Source organism: Ceratotherium simum, chromosome 17 (assembly GCF_057802395.1).
Source record: "Ceratotherium simum simum isolate JZ-2026a chromosome 17, ASM5780239v1, whole genome shotgun sequence".
NCBI classification, from domain to species: Eukaryota; Metazoa; Chordata; class Mammalia; order Perissodactyla; family Rhinocerotidae; genus Ceratotherium; species Ceratotherium simum.
The window spans coordinates 17,742,541-17,766,347 of NC_141916.1; the positions used below are offsets into that span (position 1 = coordinate 17,742,541).

Here is a 23,807-nt window from a genome sequence, read left to right on the forward strand (position 1 = left end):
CATGAAGTAAGTATTAGCTTCAAACTACAAATTCTGAGCTGTTAGGAGGAAATGTGCAAAACCAATTCAAAGTATTAAAATTGTTAGTTTTATTATATGTTTTCTAGATTCAAAGCCCCTTCACGTACTTTCCTACTCTGAAAGTACTTTCCTATCCACCTGACTCTTCAGCAATTAGCATAATAATTCATTCACGCAGTTGACAAGTGGTAGCAGATACTTCGTGCCAGGCACTGTGCCAGGTCCTGGAGAGGCAGGAGTGAGCAAGACAACACAGCCCTTCTCTCCAGGACCAACAGTCGAGTGCAGGAGACAGGCAGTGTCCTGAGGCGCCACGGCAGCACAGAACAGGAAGGCACATTTCAGCAGGGACTAGGAGAACAGACCAGGAGTGAGCCAGATGAGGCAGAGGGGCTAGCATGGGTGACACCTAGAGGTGAGAGGGCATGGCGGGTTCGAGATGCTGAAAGAGATATGGCTGGATAAGACAGTGTGAGGGGCAAATACCAACTGACAAGGCTGGAGAAACTGGAGAAGCCTAGTCACGAAGGGCCTTGTACACTGTTTTAAGGAATTAGAACTTTATCCTAATGGCATGTCAAGTCACTGAAAGATTGTAAACAGGAGAGAGACACAATTAAACGTGCATCCTGGAAGGATCATTCAGTCAGGGGTGTAATGACTGGAACACAGGGCAGGACTGGAAGTAGTGGAGTGGGCTCAGGACTAATCAGGAGGTAGAATCAACAGGACTTGGTGGCAGGACTTCAGGATCCCCCTCCACTTCCCAAGGATGAGACAGATCGAGAGCAAGATATCCCACACCTAGGAGCAGTGGTGTCCTCAGACTGGGTCGCTTTTTCTAAGAGTGGGGTCACGGCACCAGGGTGAAAGTTGATAAGTGAGTAACAAAAAGAGCCACTCAGGAGCCAGCCCGGTGGCACAGCGGTTAAGTGCATGCGCTCCGCTTTGGTAGCCTGGGGTTCGCAGGTTTGGATTCTGGGCATCAGCCGACGCGCCGCTTGTCAAGCCATGCTATGGCAGCTTCCCATATAAAGTAGAGGAAGATGGGCATGGATGTTAGCCCAGGGCCAACCTTCCTCAGCAAAAAGAGGAGGATTGGCATGGATGTTAGCTCAGGGATAATCTTCCTTACACACACACAAAAAAGGGCCACTCAGCATTCTACACGACAAATTACCTGGTTTCTTCTACAAATCAATGGCACAGAAAAAAAGGAAGGAGGGCTGTTATAGAATGGGAATGTGAAATGCAAACCCTGATTGGATCCTATGTCAAACAAATGAACTCTGAAAAGATGTTGCTAAGACAATCACAAAAAGTTGAATATGGACTGATCATTAGACAATTTAAGGAATTATTGTTAATTTTGTTAGATTTCATAATGGCATGAGAGTTGTTTTTAAAAATGTCCTTATCAAACAGAGATACATACTGAAGTAGTTTCGGGTAAAATGACATGATACCGGTAATTTGGTTTAAAATAATCTAGAAAACATAAAAACAAAACAATTAAGTCGGGGGAGAAATAGATGAAACAAAATTGGCCAAATGTTGATAACTATTGATGGGCACATGGGATTTATTATACTATTCGCTTTTCTTTTTTGTATGTTTGAAATTTTCTGTAATAGCTAAAAAAAACAAAAAACAACTCTCTCATGAAAAGATGCCTGGCCAGCTCTTTCTTTCTCGCTGCCTAGGAGCCTGGAAAAGTACCACGAGGCCTGGACCTGTATGCGGGGGGAGAAGGCAGCTCTCTTTCTCCATCTGAATGCTTTCTGTCATCTCGCCGGGGACAGTGGGTATGCAGGTGGACACAGGGCAGATGCTGTTCTGTCTTACCCACTTGCTCTTTCCTCTGGTTTGGGTGGGTGTAGTTGGGATTCATCCTTCCTCAGCTTATAGCAGTAACATCACTGTCTGGGTCTGGGCTTAGGGGAGAGAGGCCAAGCCAGCCTTGTGACCTGCTTTGGTTTTAGCCTCTCTGGCAAACCTAGCTTGGGTAAGGAGCTATCAACAGGGTCTAACCTAGAGCATGAGTGTCCCACCTCAGGGTTTGGGTCTGTTTCCAGTTTGTAAGAAAGTATCACTTTGTCTTGCTTTCTCCTCTGGGTACTAGCCCCTCAAGGACTTTATAGGCACCACGATTAGTCTGGGGCAGGATTCAAGTGTTTCTGGGTCCTTACCCAACATAGCATCTTAGTACAACGTGAATATCACCTCTTAATAACCAGTGACCTTCCTCTGAAGGGTATTATTCTGGGAGAAGAATCTCCTTCTGCAATAGTGAGCCTCACCCCACTGAGCTGCTGTGATCACTTGGCCCCTGGACGCAGGAGGGGCCTTCAGGGAGGAGCGTCTGTGAGTAATAGACAAAGATTTAATGTGAAATGGATTTATGAGAAGTCACTGAAAGGGAGGACACCTGTCTGCCTACTAGACAAATGAGAAAAGATCTGAGGCTCTTCTCGATGGTATAACTATAAATTAATAAAATAATTTCTGAATGCTGTTTATGGAGTCAGCCTCCTACCTCACTCACGCATAAAATCAGACCATAACTGCCCATCTACCAGATATTAATCAGACACGGATGCTTCTCTTCACATTTGAGACCTCCTTTCCCTTTCAACACTGCCCTTGATGTTCAAGTTTTGGGGGGCTATGAATTTAAGCTTGATGCAAGAAAGGACTTACCCGCATAGAGGGTCACTAGGCTCTGGAGCACTGACTTAGGGAACCCCTCTCTGGAGGGCTTTAGGGACAGGCCAGCCATCCATTTGTCAGGTGTGCTTTGGCAGAAACCTGTTTGAAGCGTGGGGGGATCATCGAGATAGCAGCTCCTGATTCTTTTTTTCATTAACCCTTCCCAAAAGTGGCATCCCCAACAAGGTATATCAATCTACCTTGGAAAACTTCTTTTCAGAGTATCCTCCCTGCTGTGCAGCGTCTGGCCTAGGAACACTCTAGTCAGACTTTCCTCTTCGTTACCTATGGGAATGAGTCGGCCTCACCGCCTGGGTCGGCATCAGGGAGGTCCCAGACACTGTCCTGGCCCTGGCTTGTGGGGTCAGATAACACAGAACTCAGAGTACCATTTTCAACGTTGCCTCCTTCCTCACCTTCTTAGAGTCCACACTACCCCATCTTCAAATACCTCTCCATCCAACGAGGATAACATCCCCTAAGTCTCCAAGTTTTGCCCCAGGTTGTACAACATCATACCCATAAAGCAGGCTTTCCACCTCAAAGAAACACAACTAATGGTATGAAGAATTATAAAACCCAGGCTAATGTAATTTTTTAAATCTTCTTAATCCTTTTTTTCCTTTTTTCTCCTAGCTTTATTGAGGTATAACTGACATATAACATTGTGTAAGTTTAAGGTGTACAATGTGATGATTTGATATACCAGAAAGGTCCGGAAAATTCTAGGGGAAGTTTCATGTTCACTCCCTACATAATCTGAGATGGCACAGAACTATAATCCCTGATGTGGGCATTAGGTCACCTGCCTCAAAGGCTATAAGAGAAGAAGGCCATGTGTCTCAAGGTCCTTTACTAAGGGCTCTGAGGAAGCTCAGGAGCTCAGGAAGAGGAGGCACCCCCCACACCAAGCAGACCGAGGCTCTGAGCCCAGATAACCCTTCCTTCCAGCTTTGTCAGTTCGACAAGTTCCTGACACAGCATTATGGGAGAACTTCCTCCACCCCTATTTGAATTTGTGATGAAGGTACTTTGGTTCTGTGAGTAAAGGGGTTTGGGATTAAACATGTGATGATCCTGGCCGTATAGGATTTTCTTTTGGGATGTCAGGCACCATTTCTGGGATTCTATAATTACTGAAATCCAATTTAATGGTCTCCCAAACCCCCATGTGGAATTGATTATAAGTGACCCCCTCAAAAGGCCTGGGACTCTAGTTTATTCTCTCCTTGACACCAAAAGAAATCTGAAAATATCACCTCTGCACGGATATCTGTTTGGAGGAAACACTGTTGCCCTCATTTCCACTACTTTCAAACTCTAAGTCCTGGGGTATGGACGCTCTTTATATTCAAAAGATAAATCATAACTCTGAAATACTATCAAATCCATACCCAAGACCCTCCTCTAAAAAACACCACCTCCTCTAGCACAGTCTCAATCCTGGAACCTATTCTAAGGACAGATGCTTCCCTTGAACTGTCCCTCAATATCAGCCTCCCCACCCAATTCAGACTTCTTCTAACTATAGAGAAAACACTAAATTTACTCTTGGAGGTGGCTCCCTCCTTTCAGCATCCCTTCCATCAAAGGGCTCCTCTTTGCCTCCAGCGATCCCTCCCCAGAGCCCAGTTATTTGTCCCCCTCAAATACCTTCCTCTATGCAGGAAACATATACGCTACATGGACACTGCTAGTTAAGCGCACTCTCTCCTGCTTCTCCATTTCCTCTCCTGGCTTCTCCCTGAATTTCCAAGAGTAGAAAAATAAAGCACTCTCCACAATTCCAAAAAAAACCCCTGAGTTTCCATTGGGTAGAGTATTGAGGTTATAAAAATAAGGAAAGCAATTTCAAGCGAGGAGGAAAAAAATAAGGCAAAAACAAGGCAGTTGAGGGTGTTAAAAGCTTCTTTCCATGATCTGAGTCCCGTCCTGAGAATCTCCGCTCAGCAGATCCTTCTTAGACACAAGCACAATTTGCAGAGCCAGAACCATAGTCTCAGTCTTCTCCCACAATCTGGGGGACACCCTGGATGTCACTCCAACCCAAAATATCACCTTCTTTTGCCACCTTCCTACCTGGCAAATAAAGCCTCCTGGTCTGGGGACCTGCTTCCCTCACCTACTAGAGAAGCTCCTCGTTGGACATCTGTCCTTAAAATCTTGGCCCAGAAGAGTAGATTGCCTATTTTGAGACACACACACACCTAAAATACCACCTATTTTCCTACCTTAAGGGAGTTTTCTAACTTAATCACTCAATATTTATCTATAGCTAGTTCATTCATGCTACAGAAGGGGCATCATTCTAAAAGTATTCATTCATTCATTCATTCATCAGATATTGAGGGCCTACTCCGTGCAGAGCAATGTGCTGGGTGCTAGGAACGTAATGAGGTCCCTGCCCTTACGGAGCAAACGTTCTTTCTTGCAGGAAAGACAACAAATCAAGCAATAATAAGAAATCATGATAAGGGCTGTACTGGGGAGCTAGGCTAGGGGGAGTGTGGCTGGCAGGTGGGGGACAGAGCTCAAAGCTGTGTCACCACATAGTAGGAATACCTAACCTCATCTATAGAGAGTCGTGAAAGGCTTTCCAAAGGAAGTAACACCTAAGCTGAGATAAAGGATAAGCAGGAGAAGCTAGGAGATGAGGAAGGGGACAAGTGTTCAAATCCGAGGGAACAATGTGTGGGAAGGACTGGAGGTGAGACAGAATATGGCAGGTGGTTTGAGAAACGTGAATGAATGAATACAATATTTGATATATTCATAATACTGATAGTCAGTGGTTCCATTTGAAAAGTCATTCCCAGTCATTAAAGATACCACAGAGAAGAAGGCTGAAAGCAAAGAGGATGACTTACTCCTTCACACAACTTCAGCCCAGTAAGCAGTATTAACTGTGAAACATCACAGAACTTACCGCCCAGTGCGCTGAAGTTCTGGCCCACTGTGGCCCCCATGTGGTTCCGGTTCTATGTGGCAAACGTTTCCATTTGGAACACCAGGCATTTTCCTTTTCTCCTTTTAACAGAGGACCACAAAATTAGTAAAGTCAGCCATCTGTTCCGTCACTCCTGCCAATGGGGGGAGTGGTGATGAGATAATTCAAAAGCAGCCAAAAAATACCCAAGTGTTTGTAGCTTTCAAATGCATTTACTGATTTGGGGCAGTTTTGACTTTCCTGAAAACAACAACATATAATTTCTCCTCCTTTCTACTAGTACCTGACTCAACTGCCTTGCCCAGAAACAGAAAAATGGAGACTTTGGCATCAGATATGACCTAAGTTCCAGTTTCAAATCCATCTATGTAATCTTACTTTACCTTAAAACCTTGAAGATATTTTTATTTCTCATTTGTAAAATTAAGGATAACAATACCTATTTGGGGATGTTGCTGGGAAGGTTGAATAAGCATATGTAAAGCACCTGGTGTTTAGTGCATAGCGGGAGTTCCCTTCCCATCTCTAACTTGTCAAAAAGTAGGGGGGTTCTATTTGCTCCCTCTCTACAACTTGTTCTTTCCATTTAATGGCTTCTTCGTTCATGATATACTCCCAAGAAATAGCCTCCCCTCTTCTCTCTGCCATCCCACATCAATCCTTCAAAAGTTGGCTTTAAATTCATCCCAGAGTAATCCTGACTGATCCCATCACACCTGAGCCAATCCAGGTTCCTGCATATTCATTTTAATTACTGTTCTGACATTCTAGGTCCCCCGAAACAGGGCCAGGTCTTGATTTATTTCGCATACACCCACGTGGTCTTAGCTTGGTCCATGGCGGGTATTCACTAAGTGGCACTAAGCCACCATTGGCCAATGTGCATACATTACCTGGGAAGGGACGTTTTTGGGTGGCTCGATTCTAATGGAGGGGTCCCACTCCCCTGGTGGGAGCACCGTCACCTGGTCTAGGAACTCGTCAACCCCAGCCAGGAGATCATCTCGCTCTTTTGCCTTATATGCCACATCATGAAAAATCTACAGAGAAGGAAATACTCTCAGGAAAGTTGAAAATAACTTTAGTTAAAACAAGCACCAATGGATATGGTGAAAGATGGATATGACCTCTTGATTTTTCTCTCTGTCATGGGGATCTGAAATGTGGAAAACTTTAGCACTTAGAGAAGCGCAAGAATAAAAGGACAAAAATGGACCTGAAGATGAGATGGGTCAAAAAGAACTAAATACATGTCTGTTAGTATAAGAAGAAGTAAGACATGACTCTAAAGTTGTATAATTCTGATACCTTCTCAAAGAATAGAACAAGAGGCAAGATGCATGGGAAATTTTTCCTGATCATAATGGTTGGAAAAACTGGATGGAATTACTAAGGTCTTCCATGAAAGAAGCCTCCCAAAGAGAGCTGATAAAGCACAGCCTCCACCTCCCTCTGCCTGCTAAGACATATGCCTTGAAAACCCTGCTTTGCAACTTACATGAGCAGGCAGTCCTCACCAGGGTGCAGTGGGAGTTCAGCACCATGGCAGCCAAAATGTCTGGTTGCCTTAGTACACTCACATTACAGTGCTCAAGCACAAACCCCAGACCCTTATACAAGCTGGTCTCATCTATGTATGACAGGAGTGAGGTTTCTTTATGTAAATAGCTTAGATGCATTTAATTAACCCTCCTCTCTAGAAAGTTAAGTCAACGTTAATATCTTTCTCTCTAGGTAGCCTACTTGGCAATAATAGTTTTCCCAGAAAAAGATTTCTCTGCATCCTTGATTATTCACAAAGGGAGAGATGACATAGGAAGAAAAATCTCCCAGAGGGCTTGGTCCTCCCACAACAGGCATTCAGAGAAGTGACCTGGACTGTTTCGCAGCAGACACTGCAACTGTAATTATTTTATCCACAACAACTAGCACAGTGCCAGACACAGATAAAATACTCAGTAAATATTTATGAGATGAATGAATGAATAAAAGAAGTGGTGCGTACCTCATCTGTCATGATGGTGGCCATGGATCTGCCAATCTCGTGATACTGCTGACCTTTCCCTACTGGACCCAACAGGATAAACAGGAATCTGGCAACATATGCAGAGGATGAAATTATGTAAGTAAACTTAAAGAAGTGGCATCTTACTCCTCTCTAAACAGCAGAAATTTCTCTCTCCTATCAAACAGAAATCATCCCAGTACCTTCAACAAAAGAAGACAGACTAATGATGGAGCAATGTGAGTTGCCTTGACCTAATAGCTCCACTGTGGGCAGTGGAAGTTATCTGTATGACTCCATTCAATATGTGGTTATAATTCTTAGGGTTTCCATAGACACAATTCCTTGCTATAGAAAGGATGCTTTTTCAAAACATGGCATTGTAGTACAAATTCAAGGTTATCTGAACCGCATTTATTGTTCTAATAAGAAAATGATGGGGAGAGGAGAGGGATAAGGAAGTCGAAGTGATCAAGCCCTGTAGAGGAGTCTAAACTGTGTTCTGGACATCTGTATACTCTGTAATTAACGGGGCTCTGAATCACCTGAATCACCACTTTCAGACTGCATGAATAGCCTTTTGAACAAATGCGGACATATTTACAAACCAGACAAATCCTGCCAGAACCGTGGAAAGAGACATCAATACGTTTGCTCAGAGACATTGCCCTGGTACACAGCTCTGTGGAACTGGGAGAGTAAGACTTGGCCTCTCATCACAAGGGATCGGCCCTTGCTATGCCCTCTGAATGCTCTTCAGCTCTCCATTTCCAAGGCTGTAGGTACTGTGCAGTCATCGCCTTAAAAGTCTTAGAATTCTTCTGCACAGAGGTTAATGAAATATACCCCAGTTTTCTGAGGTCACTGCTGAATTTTAAACAGCATTCCCCAAATTAATTAATCTTCACTTTTGGCACTAGCTAGTTTCTTCCACCAGAGCTCACATCAATCTGTACTTTAGACAGCAGGCACTGAGCTTTGCTGTCTGTCTTTACCTTGTTGGGATGGGCACTTCTGTCAGGCCTGAGAGGAGAACAGCTGGAGACAGCCTCACAAAGGCCACGATGGGGCGGTCCAGAGAATCCACCTCTCCAACCAGGACGTTTGAGGCCTCAGCCCCAGTGGGAATTTTCTTCATGAAATGAAGGTCCACCTGAAAGTCCGAAAGAACCCTCCAACAACTTGGGAGCCAACACCTCAAACATCAATCACCCTCTTCATACCTTACAGTCATATGCCATTTTATAATTTAACATATGTTTTCACACTCTGTTTCACTTGATCCTTACAATAACTCTGTAAGGTGGATAAGCTAGGTCTTATTAACCTCATTCCTTATGTTAAAAAATGAAGCAACTAAGACCCAGAGAGGTGGAGTCAACTTGCTCAGGACAGCAGAGCCTTCAAGAGAGAGAATTTAAATCCAGGTGCTCTGATTTGAATTCCATTACACCACGCATTCTCAAAGAAGAATGTTTTTGAAGCTCTAGGTCGAGTGTTTTCCATCTTAAAATACTTGAATGCTTTGTCAGGGGGTTCAGGTTTTCTCAATAAAACAGGGAGCCTTCTGAGCAGAGAAGTGACATGACACTATCTGTGTTTTAGAAAGACAGTGTCAAGGATAGACCAGAGCAAGGAAAGGCTGGAGGCAGGGAGATCAAGACTTGAACCAGAAACTGCAGGGAGGCACTGCTACTGCAGAAGGCCTTGGACACCAAAGGCACAGACCCAAGAAGAGTTTTAACCACAAAGTAGTTTCAGGAGACGGTAGCAAAAATATTGTTTTGGCAAAACCCTTGGAGGTAAGAAGGAGCTGCTGGAGAGCAGGTACCAAAAAATAATTCTGAAAAATCAGGAGGTCTGTGTGAGGGAGGATTATCAGTGGCTGGTCTCAGGTTCAGCATGTTGAACCTGGTGGAACAGACTAACGAGTCAGCCCATCCAGGCTGGAGGAGAAGACCTGAGCAGATGGGCCTCCTTTTCTGCAGAAAGGGCTCTGGTGTTGGAGAAAGGTGCTCAAATACCAAAGTTCACCCAGCTCCCAGCAACTGCACTCTGGGTTCCACTAGAGATACTCAGGCCTTTGAGCCAACTTCCCAGGGCTCTGCTCACCTTGGTTAAATCCATGGGGCTGTGTTCACAATTGGCTCCATTTTTTACTTCAAGACTTGTAGTTGGAACAGACTGAGGAGACACAGTTTGACCTATTTGGAGAAAATCAAACAGAATTCTCTGACACACCATCCATCATGGGTTAGCTATGACTACGTCCCGCAAAGCCCACAGAGAGGAGAGGTTAAGATGACTCTGAAGCTAGGACCCACACATACCCATCTCCTTATCTACTAGTTAGTAGTAAAGAAAGGACAGAAGTCTTACTACTCCTGCACCTTCTTCCCAAACACACTGCGGTCCTCTTTTCTTCCTCCATTAAGGTGGTAATCTTTAACCAGGAGTGCTTATCAGAGACTCCTACGGAGAACTTTTCAAATATATAGATTCCCAGCAAATCTCCTGCACATTGTGATTCAGTAAATGTGGGGACAAGGAGCCCAATACAGATGAGGCCCTGCCTGGCCACAGAAAAGGAAACCAATTAGCAGCTGAAATTCACTGAGTGTTTATAGCCCACCAGGCACCTGGCTAAGGGCTTTACATGGATTAACTTATTGAAGCCTCACAATAAACTTACAGAGTGGATCCTATTATTATCTCTATTTTACAGAGAAGAAAGTGAGACTTAAAGAGGTTTAGATTACCCAAGGTCACACACTCTGCAAGTGGAGGAGCCAGAATCTCAAGCCTAGAAGTCTGACTCAAGAGCCTACACTACTGCATTTTGCCTCCCTAATCTAAGATATCTGTTTACTCCTAAAAAGCTCCAGTTGACCTTCTCTGGCCCCAAATTATCCCCAATGTGGGTATCTTCCAAAAGCCACATCAGTTCTGAGGCCACTCTGGGGCACAAACCTCTCACTTTGGGTCCACTGAAATCTGGGTGAGGAAAGCATCCCTAGGCCACAAGAGATAGATGGCCACCAGTCCTGGTCACCCATCTTGCCAATCACCAGAAAGTACTGTGTCTAAGTGAGCGTGGAAGCACACTAGACAAATACAGCCCCTACCCTCTAGCAACTTAGCATCTCCAACTAGTGCCTAAATGTCTTATTAACAAAAAGAGAAAACAGTCACTCCTAATAATCTTACCATTTTTATCCATGGAATGTGGATCAGATTGCTTCTTGCCAACCTCAGCAAAGGAGCGAACAATGGGAATGAGGTTATTTCTCTTCTTTTCATTCTGATGATGATGCTTTTTGAGAAGGGCTTCCCGTACTTTAACCCTGATGCTGTCATTCAGGTCACTGAACAGTTCTTGCTGGTCCAGGATCAGGTCTGGAAAGTAGGCGCTATCATGAACACTCAAACTGACGGTCAATGAACCCAAAGAGGGCAACATCGGGTCTGGGGTGATGGGTGAGGGGCAAGGAGGAGGGGAAGCAGTTCTACCAGTATCATTGAAGTACAATTTTCACTTCAGTGCCTGAAAGAGCTAGTAGATGATAGCAGCTGTGACAAGTTATACTTTATTCATGTAACAAATCATTATTATTAGAAATAGAAACTATTGAGCACTTAATATGTGCCAGGAACTACACCACGAACTTTACATACTTTATCTAATCTAATCCTTATGGAAACCCTGAGAAGCAGGTAGTATTATAACAATTATTACAGATCATGAAACTGACACCCAAACATTACAAAATTCCCCAAGGTCTCATGTCTAGTAAGCTGCAGAGCTGGGATTCAAACCCAAGACTGTCTGACTCAAGCCCACAATACTACTCATTTTGTTCTGTCATCTGCCAAAGTGCCTCTACCTTCCCTTCCTCCAAGATTTTAACATTGCTGTGATTGTCAGGAGGAACTATAACGTAGAAGTCCAAATGACCATCTGAAGTGGAAACTATAAGAATAATTCAGTTAACTAAACATCCAGACAACTACCACCAAGCATCAACCTTTAACCTGTCAAGCCAAGCAGAACAGAAAGGAAAAAATCCCAACACCTGCTTCTGAGAGGTGGCCAGCACAGCAGCCAACAGTATGGCTTCTAGAGCTGGAGGCCCACATTCTATCCCACTTCTACCACTTTCTAGCTGTGTGATCTTGGGTAAGTTATATAACTTCCCTGTACTTCAGTTTCTTCATCTGTACTATGGAGCTCATATTATCACACACCTTAGAAGCTTGTTATGGAAAAGTATTGAGATAATATATAAAGTGCTGACTCACAGTAAACACTTGAGACAGTTTCCCTATCCTTAGTACTAACATGAATACTTCAGGTGCCCAATGTGAAGAAGCAGAGCAGTTTTACTCCAATCCTACATACCTATCCTCAAGCCTCCCAAAAACTTCAACGTACCCTCAACTCCAGCTCCATCCATGACTATCCAAGTGCTAGAAGCAATAAATAAAGAAAACCTATTTCGAACATTCAACCAAAGCTCTGTTTCTCTGTCTTTATATTGATTGGTTCCTTGCCCCCATATTATTAACATGCTTTAGGATCCTTCATCTTTTTTCTTTTTTAATAATTTTATTTATTTATTTTTTTCTCCCCAAAGCCCCAGTAGATAGTTGTATGTCATAGATGCACATCCTTCTAGTTGCTGTATGTGGGACGCGGCCTCAGCATGGCCGGAGAAGCGGTGCGTCGGTGCGCGCCCGGGATCCAAACCCGGGCCGCCAGCAGCAGAGCTCGCGCACTTAACCGCTAAGCCACGGGGCCAGCCCTAAGATCCTTCATCTTAAAAAAAAAAAAACAAATAGAAGAGTGTCCACCCCAGGTCCCCCTCCTTTATTCACTGCCTCCTCTCTGAGGAGGAGGAAAGGAAAATTCCTCAGCCTGTAATTTGGCTACCTTGATGAAAGTGCTTTTGATAAAATCATCAATAACCTTCCAGTTGCTAAAACTGAAGGATGTTTCTAGTCCTTACCTAACCTGACCTCTCTGCAGCATTGGACACTGATAAATTGAAACTCTCTCCCCTCTTGGCTTTTGTAGCGGGTTGAATGGTGTCCTTCCAAAAGATATGCCTATGTACTAATCCCCCAGAACCTGTGAATGTGATTTTATCTGTGAAAAGGGTCTTTGCAGATGTAATTAAGTTAAGGACCTCGAGATGCGATCATCCTGGATGATACTGACAAATATCCTTATAAGAGAGACACCAATGAGAAGTCCATGTGAAGACAGAGGCAGATTGGAGTCATGCAGTCATGAGCTAATGACACCTGGAGCCACTAGAAGCTGGAAACTCAAAGGAGCAAGGAATAACCTTCCCCTAGAGCCTTTGGAGGGGACACAGGATCCCATCAGTGCTGACCCCTCCCTGGGTCCCCATGTGATCCCAGAGAGGCAGAATTACTTGGATACTTGAAATGGAGAAAAGTTTGGAGAAACCTTTATTTAACCTGTCCAGCCAAATAGAGCCAAGCTGAGGGAAAAATCCTCACGTGCACCCAGGTGTTTCTCAAACTCCATTTCCAAAACATAGCAACTTAACACTCAACTACACCAGGAGACTCCATCAGACATCGCCCCTTCACATCTGGCTGAAGAAGTGGGGATACTTTGGCTCAATTTCTTACACCTCTTCCCTAGCTGCCATATTTAAAAAATCTTTAACTCTAACTCCTTTTTCTCTACACAACTCCCAGTTGCCCCTTTCTCTAATCATTACCCAAACATCTCTCTGTTGTTGCACTTATTTTAATTGTTCCATGGCTATTTCCCCCACTAGAAGGTGAGCTCCGTGAGGACAGGAACAGCATCGTGTCTTTATTTTCTCTAATCATTACCCAAACATCTCTCTGTTGTTGCACTTATTTTAATTGTTCCATGGCTATTTCCCCCACTAGAAGGTGAGCTCCGTGAGGACAGGAACAGCATCGTGTCTTTATTCCTCTATGCCTAGCATAAACAGATACAAAATAAATGTTTGCTGAATGAACAGGCAAATGGAAGACTAAACACCATGTCATTTGAATCCCATAATAAGCCTGTGAAACAGAGTAGTTTCTTAGTTTGAAACTCATCCCACAGCTAAGGACATTGAGGTCAGGAAGGTTAAATAACTTGCCTAAGGACACACAGCCACTTTATTTTTTCCTTTACGCCACACTGCTTAATTTACACAAATGTTCCTCTGTTTTCCCTCACCTAACCTTACCTGAAATTTCTTCTATGCTGTTTGCACGCATGTCCAGAAGGACTGTTCCATTAATAAGGCAGCTCCTTAGCTCAAAGAGACTGTGCAATGAAAGGGTTGCCACATAAGGCTTGCTCCAGCGCTCTCCTCCGTCCTCAACATCTTCTTCAAACTTCAGCCACCTGAAAGCATTACAAATAGCTAGATGCCAAAGATAGAAAATGAGGAATTTTCGAGGGAATTTTTAATGTAGGCCACAAAGAAAGATATCTGAATAAACATATTGAACACCATAATCTAATCTATATGTTCAGGGTACATCGGTAAGTGAAAAAAGCAAGTTATAAAACAGTGCAAAATTGAGTATAGTTTGAGTCAATCTTTATTTAAAGAAAATTTAAAAAACACAAACTTGCACATGTATAAGACACCACATGTTATATTCCTCATTATCCCTGGGGTAGTAGGATTACACATAATTTTCATCATCTTCTTTTTGCCTATCTTTATTTTCTAATTTTCTATAATGAGCATGCATTACTTGTGCAATTAAAAAACTAGATCTAATCTACATTATTTGGATACACTGACAAATCACATTAATAAAATGAAACTATTTTTCTTTTTTAAAAAGCCAATCTGTGTGACCTTTAGAAGTCTGCAAAGACAGAATGACAAGACTCATTGCCTTTTCGCTCGGTCTCAGGTCGACTGGCTTGTTAATCCTCTCTACCCATAGAAAACGTCCACGGATACAGCAGGCATCCAGGAAGAGCTGTTCCAGTGAGGGCTGGAGCCACGCTTGGCTACTTACCCTCCCTGCCTTCTTCCCTGAGGCTCAGGCATGCTGGCTTTGCATCTCCATAAGCCTCACTGGTCAGTTACTACAGAGCCCTAGACATGGCCTTGGTTTAATCTGAGGGCTCTTCTGGGGTCAGAGCCTCAGACAAGCATGGTCATTCTACAACCTCTCCACGAAGCCTACTGTCAGGCTGGCTATAATACCAAAAGTCTCTATGAGGTTGGATTGTCCCCTAGGACACCTCAAAAATTTTGGAACTTCCAGTGAATTAAAACCCAAATGAGGGGCCGGCCCCGTGGTGTAGGGTTAAGTGCGCGCGCTCCGCTGCTGGCAGCCCGGGTTCGGATCCTGGGTGTGTACGATGCACCACTTGTCAGGCCATGCTGTGGCCGCATCCCATATAAAGTGGAGGAAGATGGGCACGGATGTTAGCCCAGGGCCAGTCTTCCTCAGCCAAAAAAGAGGAGGATTGGCATGGATGTTAGCTCAGGGCTGATCTTCCTCACAAAAAAAACCCCCAAATGACCCTATGGTTCAGTTGCAGGAAAACTCTGGACCTATGCTATGTCTGCTGGGCTAGGTCCAAACCAAGGTGGCCCCACTGGGCATCTTCTAAGCCAGACCTATCCTATTAAGACAGCCCATGAACTACTCTTGCCCCTAAACAAATGAGAGAGGATCCCCTTAAAGGTTCCATATTTCTGTCACCAATCCCAGGCCCAAGGTCAATTGGCATAGGTGTTATCAGAGACATCACAAAGAGGCCAACATCAAGACTTCACACAGAAGACTCTGGAACATCAGTTTCCATGTCAGTCATCACTTCTCCCATGAAGAAATAAAAAGTAGGCAGGCCACTTGCTGAGGGGTACACATTTGCTTACCCAAGCAAATCGCAACCCAGGTCATTTTAGGCCTCACCTGGCTGTCTCCTTCCACTCGGCATCTTCTCCCTCTTTCATACAGATCTCGTCCAGCTCCGTGAACAGATCATGAGGCACATGCTCCTCATCGTCCTCAGTGCCAAGAATGAACTGAACACGCTGAGATGGTGTGTCTGGAAAATCAACCACAGAGAAAGGCCTGCTCCCAGCCTCTCCTTAGAACAGAAATAGCATTCTGCCATACTTAGCGCATCTGGGGGCCTTACAACTTCAGGAACATACAGAAGACAATCTTGAACACAGATCAAAAAGATTTTTTACCCTCATAAAAAGAAAAAAAAAGCTATTCTGTAGAAGCAGTTTCACAGAGGAAAAAATTATTAACTAAGTCCACCTGAAGAAAACACACAAGAAACTGGAAATCTGACAAATTCGATCAAAAGGAGTGGCTAATTCTCTAGCACATGATTTCACCTACTATGATACTGATTTTGGGGGCCTGAACTGTGAAGTTTTCAGGAAGATACTTTGATTCTTAGAGGCATTTCTTCTTGGAAGCAAGCTCTGAAAACTCTACAGAAAGGCTACAGAACCGAGACCCCCTGCTTGATGTCCACACATTCCCTCAGCCTCCCCAAGCTCCCCACCATGGATACCCACCCTCTCTCCCGAGGGTGTTACCGTGGGCCAGGGCCTCCAGGCCTTCCTCCCCCTGGCTGGCTCCTTTGCCCCGCCCTCGTCTTCGGTGCTTCTGGCCATGGGTTCTGTGGTGCCGATGGCTCTGCCGGCCCAGCGGCATCCGAACCCCAACGTACAGAGTTCTATGACCTGAAAAGAAGCAGAAGGTCTGTAGAGAGAACTCCTTTAGTAAGAGGAGTCCAGTATATTTAAGAGAGGGAAAAAAATTTACAGTTCTTTGGCCTGGTCACGACTCTGGAATGACAAAGCTTCAAAGGCCTCCAGGACTAAAGATGCAGAGATCTTGGAGTTGGAGGTCTCCTCCATCCTGCATGTAGCTGCCAACCTCACAGGAGTGTTGTTAAGATCAAAGGAAATAATGAGTGTGAACATGATTTGCAAAGCCCTGATGGTCTAGTGGTTAAGATTCAGGGCTCTTATCGCAGTGGCCCAGGTTCGTGTCCCAGTCATGGAACCACACCACCCAGCTGTCGGTTGTCATACTGTGGTGGCTGTATGTTACTGTGATGCTGAAAGCTATGCCAGGGTATTTCAAATACCAGCAGGGTCACCCATGGTGGACAGGTTTCAGTGGAGCTTCCAAACTAGGAAGAAGGACCTGACCACCCACTTCTGAAAAAATTGGCCATGAAAACCCTGTGAATAGTAGTGGAGCATTGTCTGATATAGCACTGGAAGGTGAGAGGATGGTGCAAAAAGACCAGGCAGGGTTCAGCTCTGCTGTCCACAGGGTCGCTAGGAGTTGCAATCACCCCCACGGCACTAACAACAAAAGGCCAATACAGACGCTAGTTGTTATTACAACAATTTGACAGTGGTTGAAAAAAGCAGTAAAGTCACTCTATGACAACTGCAGCAAGTCTTGGCAGGGGGGCAGCTTAGAAAAGTGGTTAAGTGCTCCAGTCAACCTGCCTGGCTCTAAAACTTGACTTCATCGTTAGCTGTGCCACCTGGAACAAGTTCTCTAATCTACCTTTGGCCTGAAATTTATACAATGTTATAAACCAATGTTACTGCAATAAACAAAAAATTAAAAAATATATATATGTTAAAACAACAAATAAAATAAAATAAAATAAAATAAATACAAGAGCCAGCCCTGATGGCCTAGTGGTTCAAGTTTGGCGCACTCTGCTTCGGCGGCCAGCGTTCGGTTCCTGGGTGTGGAACCCACACCACTCGTCTGTCAGTAAGCCATACCATGGTAGCGGCTCACATAGAAGAACTAGACGGACCTACAACTAGAATATACAACTATATACTGGGGCTTTGGGGAGGAAAAGAAGAGAGGAAGGTTGGCAACAGATGTTAGCTCAGGGCGAATATTTCCCAGCTAAAAAAATGAATACCAAAAGCCTATTATTTAAACTCAGAAGTTTGAGCAGTAAATAAGATGATGTATATAAAATGTTTAACACAATGCCTTGAATAAATTTTAGCAGCCAATACATTCTAGGATCAGTTTCCATTATTTTCTTTCTGCGTTGTAGAATACACAATCTAGAAAAGAAGAGACTAACTACAAATCACAAGGAGCGTGAGGCTGGGGTTATAGGGAGAGATATTAAATATTGTACAAAAAGAGGGAACAAGAGAAAATATGTGACCCAGAAGCATCCCTCTATAAACCTTATTTTATTCTGTTCACCACTTCTAGGCCTCTCTCACCTCCTCCTGGCTTCACTTGCCTTCCTGCCAAGCCTGGAGCCCAGAATCAGTAGCTTCAAGGATGCTACCACCCCCGACACATAGAGCCTTGGTTTTCCCCCATTTCTGCCCAGTTACTGCTGCTCAGCACCCTAGGTCTCAGGCTGACCCCCCACATCTCCCACCACAGAAGCTGTTCCAGTCTTTAGTTTTCAAATCCACAACTTTATCCATGGTTCCTCCCTCTGAACAGTGACCTCCCTTCATATTTTGCTGAGAAGACTTGGCCCCCTCATGTGAGCTCCCTCCATTCCAGCCTGGCTCACTTTCCTCCCCAGCTTCTCCTCCCTGCCAGGCTAATGAGCATCACCTCCCAGCCATTTGGAGTCCTACTCCATCTCCATCTGTTATCAGATGCCTTTGATGGCTCTGTAGGAAGTAAGGTAATGCTGAAATCTCAGAGAAGAAAGGCTCTTCCTTCTCTAGGAAGTTTTTTTGGTCCAATCAATTTTCACAAACATTAGCCAACCACAGTGCCTGCCTTTTGAAAACACCAGAGAGACAGGCAGAAATGAAAACAAGCCCCAGTAGGGATCAGAGCTAAGAAGGACAAAGTGGCTGTCAGAAAATTAAGCATCAGTTTCTAGGCTGGGGACTCTGAAACAGGGACTTAGATTTTCTGAGTGAAATCAGCAGAAAAGATGACAAACAAATGGACAGCAGGAAATGAATAAAGCACCAATAAAACCCAGTCCATCTACCTGAATTCTGCAGTCCAGTGACTTCACTGAACTAATCCTGTGGTCACTTTGCTGGCCATTCAACTACTCTCCTACCCACACAGTCTTCCTCTCCTTCATCTACCTATCAGCTCACCCAAATTCCACCTCCTCCCCATCTAATTCTCTATTCATTTTTTCCAGTTATTACCAAACCTACTCTTTAGGGGCTATCTGTGTGCAAATACAAGTATTCATTTTATAAAACTTATGGGAAAGATGTAATATTAGTGTATACTTTTAAAAATAAGTATGTATACACATACACACAGCAATCATTAGTGAACTGGGACTGAATCTTGTAGAGCAGGACAGAAATCACAGGTGTGACCCACCCTGCAGATGGAGATTGGGCCTACCAACATAGAGTGCATTCCAAACACATTGTTTCCCAGCACACACACAGAGCTCATTAGCACAGACGAAAGGGTGTTCACTCCCCTGGGCCACAGGACAACTCTAAGTCAATAACCGCAGGGGGGAATCTAACACGTGGAGCAGACGCAAGCCTTTTTTTTCTTTTAACCTATAAATATGACCAAATGGCTCTTACCTCTATTAAAAACTCATTAGAAAGTACTACACTTACTCTAGGATTCACAGGTCTAACAGTTAACCAGGAATAATGATCTGCCAGAAAAAATGGGAAAAGCCATTCCCCTAACTAAAGCCACTGCTCCGTGTTCCTCTGGGACTAGGAGAGGCCACTGAAGCACAGCATGGACTATTGCTCTTCGTGAGTTTACCTTTGGACATCTGTTCTAATGCTTGCTTTTGACGCTTCCCATATATAAAAAAAGCAATGTCATGGTTTAATGCACCTTCTCCTACTGATGGAACTAACTTACGCAAAAAGATGCACGTTTACAAAAGTCGCTAACAGTGTCTGGAGACTAAATCTCAGAAGCAGTTCTGAAAATGGGAGAGGGAATGGTTTGCGTCACATGGAGTAGAGGGTATGCAACAAAGGGGAAGGAAGACCCAGAGATTTATCTGTGGCCACAGAACTTTGTATCGCGGCATACATATCGAATCAGAACACAATTTACTTGCCTTCCATCGAAGTGGGACTGATTTTATTCCATGCCTTCAAGAGACAACACCTCCCTGCAAGCAGCCTCACTGAGTCCTAGGGCTGCCCTCGGAGTGAGTCAGGGTGAGCCCCCAGCATGGCCAATCCTACAGCAAATCCCAACGCCCCCTTCTCCTCTCTGGAGCCAGTCTAGAACCACATGGGGCTGAGGAGTGGGAACCATTTGTCCTCCATTTGCCTATATTGCTTTTTTTAAAAAGTGCTAACATAAATCAGATTCATACGATTCTAGTTTTCAAAAAGGTCTATGTATAAAGGACCATTTCCCAACACACTATCCTCTAGCAATGCTATCATCATAGATGGCTTGCCTTTCCAGCAAAATGGGGAATGCATAAGGAATAGATGAAGTCATCCTGAGAAGATGCTCCTACTGCCAATCACTCAGCCAACCTCTGTGGATGGAACCCAATCCTCAGGATCCAAAAGAGTTTGCCCAGGTTTATTATTCTATTCCCAGCAGACAAGAGTGTTCACAAATGGTTACCTCCTTACTGAGGGCAAAAGTCTAGTGGGCCAAGACAACCACACTGAGAGCAACAGTGCCCCCAGGGTGCAATGAGAGGGTAGAGAGGCAATAGGATGATCAGGGTAGAAGAAGGGATGGGGCAATACATAAAAATGTCTATATGATGGAGCAAGATGTTGAGGTTGGGTGGCCAATGCTGGGCAGTGTGGCAGAATTCCATGCCAGCCAGTCTCACCAGCTATTAGGCTAGATGACCCTGAGCAGTTTCCCACCGTGTACAACAGGGATGATACCTAGCTCACTGGGCTGCTGTCGTGATAAAAATGACAACTTGTACCAAGTGCCTAATCAAACGCCTACCACACAGGGGCGTTCAACATCAGCCTCTCGCCTCCACACCCTTTCCTTCTTCCGCTTTCTCCCAGTTGCTGAAACCCACATTGGCTCTTCTTCTATCTGGTCCAAATAACTTGGAAACCTTAACCTTTATATACCCGAACTCCACTGACCGCCACAGAGCCACCCACGTAAGTTCTCACAGTAACAGGCCCGGAGGCTGAGTCAGCCTCTACAGCTCTCCATCTCTCCATCCAAAGGACAAGTTTTCTCTGGGGATTGTACAACTTTGATGAAAAAAATGTCACGGGAACAAGCAGTACGGAGAGAACATTTCACATGCTGTCTCAGTCATTATAAAGTTGCTGCATCATAGCCTTCAACATTGCAGGGGATGTGGCAGAGGTTTCACAAAGGCTTTTGAATCACGTGTGGGTTCTCATTAAAGCTGCAGTGGACACAAGCCTTTCTTTAATCCAACTGAGCATCACCACTTATCAGGAAATGAAGCCCCACGGGAAAAAGCAAAGCAGAAGGACACCACACCATGGTCATGTGGGGAGCTGGGGGTGGGGAGGGGAGAAAGAAAGAAGAGCCTTAATAAGGTAAACCAGACAGAGCTGGTCAATTAAAATGCCTCTCCCTTCCCTTCCACTTCGGTGGGGTTTTTAAACAACTCTGTGCTGTGAAATCTTAAAGAACATGCTATAGGTGTGTACATATTTTGCATTTTCTTATTTAGATGAAAACACCAGGGCAGAAATGGTTATAGTTAGAATGAGAAGAGCAAATATTCGAAATGGGGTAAAAACGGAGTTTTATAGCCAAACTGAATTTTTAAAATTATTTGTATTTTATTTTCTTTTAAAATTTTGTACACATTTATATTTATATTTCCAGGCAATTGTCAAGAATCAATAAACTGTTCTGAGTCCTTTACATTCTTCAGGAAGAGGTCATTTATTAATATGTATATTGGAATTTACAGTGCTGAACACACTGTCTCACATGCTGTCTATTAGATCCTAACAGTAAGACAGGTATTAGTATCCCTACTTTTACTTAACAGATGAGGAAATTGAAGCTAAAGGAAATTAGGTGATTTTCCCCCAAGATCTTACAGCTAGTGAGAAAGATTGAGGACTTAAACCCAGGTCTTCTGATGGCAAAGCTGACCCTCCCACACCAGGCTGCCTCTCGCTCATTTCCCCCGTTACGCAGAACAGCACTTCCTACCTTCCAACTCTTCCTTCTCATAGTGAATGTTGAGAATTGTGCTGGTCCCACCCTGATCCACCACAGCTTCTTCATCTGGTCTCTGTTGAAACAGAAATAAGTAGCCATAGTAAGACCCATACATTCATTCAAACACTCGTTTAAGTACTATGTGTATACCAGACCCTTTACCTAACACTTGGAGGGAGAAACACAATGGTTTACATATATGTTTAATTTGAACCTCACAATAACTTTGAGACACAAACATGGCAGCCATTTTCTTTCTCGTCTTATGAATGAGCAGCCTGAGACTCAGAGAACATTAAGTAATTATTGCCCAAGGTCACAAACGTGGTAAGAGGCAGGGCTTGGAGCGAGCCCAGGTCTTGTGACTGCAGATCTCGTGCCTCTCCCTCCTCCCCACTCCACCCACACATCTGTAGACCAGGTTGGCATTTTGTGAGTGGTGTCAACCACGTTGTCTTATTTGGTGTAAATCAGTCTCCTTGACCTCTCTGCAGTACTTGAGCCCGTATACCATTCTGTCCTTGAAATTCTCCATCCTAATTCCTCTAACCACATCTCCTCTGTCTCATCCTAATGCTCTTCTTCTTCCTCTCACCATCATTCCCAAGGAAGAGCGCTCGACCTTTCGTTTCCCTCACTCGAGTCTCACAGTGTCAACAGCAGCCTGAAACTGTGCGGCTCAGTATTTGACAACCCACTGTGATGCCACACCTCAAGAGCCACGTGTCTAAAACCAAACTAATCTTCCTTCCCAAATGAGCAACCTGTGCTCATTTACGTACTCCTACCCACGGCACCATCATTTCTTAGCCCACGTTTGAAATCTCAAACTTACTTATTCATCCATTCCACATGTATTGAGTGCCTATTATATGCCTTCAGGGAAACAGTTCTCTTTTCTTGTCAAGACCTCCTTTGCAATTTCTCTCAAATTCACTCTCACCTCCCATCCACTGTATCCCAGACTTTCCAGTCCTTTCAGTCATACTGGACATTTTTTCATTTCTGGAACCATGCTCACTTTCTTCCTGAGTGCTGCTCCCTCTGCTTACAACTATCACCCTCTCCCTGCTACCCCCGCCCGCACCACCAGCAGCCAATACTTATTCATCATCCCATAGATCTCAGCCTAACTGCATTTCTTGGAAGCCTTTCCTGACTACCTCTCTTGTGAACTAAGCTAGGTCCTCCCATTCACACGCCCTCATAGCACTCTGCACTTCTCCTTAGTAACGAAATGTCTCTGCTCCTTAAGGGAGGGACCATATCTGTCTTCCTCACCACTGTTTCCCCAGCACTCTGAAACAGACTTCTCACATAGTAGGGGCTCGATTAATCTTTGTTAAAAGAATAGATATAATGGCACTTACCTTATCAAGACCTTGAATTATTTCAAAAAAATCTTAGCTGCTTTCGCTGCCAATCTATTTCCCTGACCAAACCTGCAGCTCCAGCCAGGCTCACAATCCCACAGGCACTGGGCACATTCCCACCTTCATGCCTCTGTCACACTGTCGGGTCATCTAACAGGCCCCTTCCCCAACTCTCCAGCCCACAAATCCTCACCACCCCCCAGATCCTGCTCAAATTTCCAGCTTACCCTTCTAATTTTACTATTTTTTAGTTACCATCCATTATCCCCAAATAAGTCAACTCTAAACATAAGGCAATCAATCCATTGTCCCAATGAGAAGATTCAAAAAAAAAATTTTTTTTTTTTTTTTGTGAGGAGGATCAGCCCCGTGCTAACATCTGCCAATCCTCCTCTTTTTTTGCTGAGGAAGACTGGCCCTGGGCTAACATCTGTGCCCATCTTCCACCACTTTATATGGGGCGCCGCCACAGCATGGCTTGCCAAGCAGTGCGTTAGTGCGTGCCCGGGATTTGAACCGGTGAACCCCAGGCCACCACGTCAGAGCACGTGCACTTAACCGCTGACACCACCAGGCC

General features: G+C 44.3%; 1 protein-coding gene across 4 annotated transcripts in view; it reads right to left on the reverse strand.

Annotated features, from left to right (window-relative positions):
- The window catches only part of SLC4A8 (solute carrier family 4 member 8), a 66,114-nt gene that overhangs the window by 31,862 nt on the left and 10,445 nt on the right, over window positions 1-23,807 (reverse strand). For all 4 annotated transcript variants that reach the window (XM_004429045.3, XM_087442387.1, XM_087442389.1 and 1 more), the window contains exons 2-11: window positions 21,849-21,930; window positions 16,271-16,417; window positions 15,627-15,762; window positions 13,925-14,085; window positions 10,890-11,078; window positions 9,795-9,886; window positions 8,678-8,835; window positions 7,683-7,770; window positions 6,571-6,717; window positions 5,657-5,757 (exon numbers count right to left, since the gene is read on the reverse strand). In XM_004429045.3, the coding sequence (XP_004429102.1) occupies window positions 5,657-5,757; window positions 6,571-6,717; window positions 7,683-7,770; window positions 8,678-8,835; window positions 9,795-9,886; window positions 10,890-11,078; window positions 13,925-14,085; window positions 15,627-15,762; window positions 16,271-16,417; window positions 21,849-21,930 (1,301 nt within the window). The remainder of the gene's footprint in view (window positions 1-5,656; window positions 5,758-6,570; window positions 6,718-7,682; window positions 7,771-8,677; window positions 8,836-9,794; window positions 9,887-10,889; window positions 11,079-13,924; window positions 14,086-15,626; window positions 15,763-16,270; window positions 16,418-21,848; window positions 21,931-23,807) is intronic.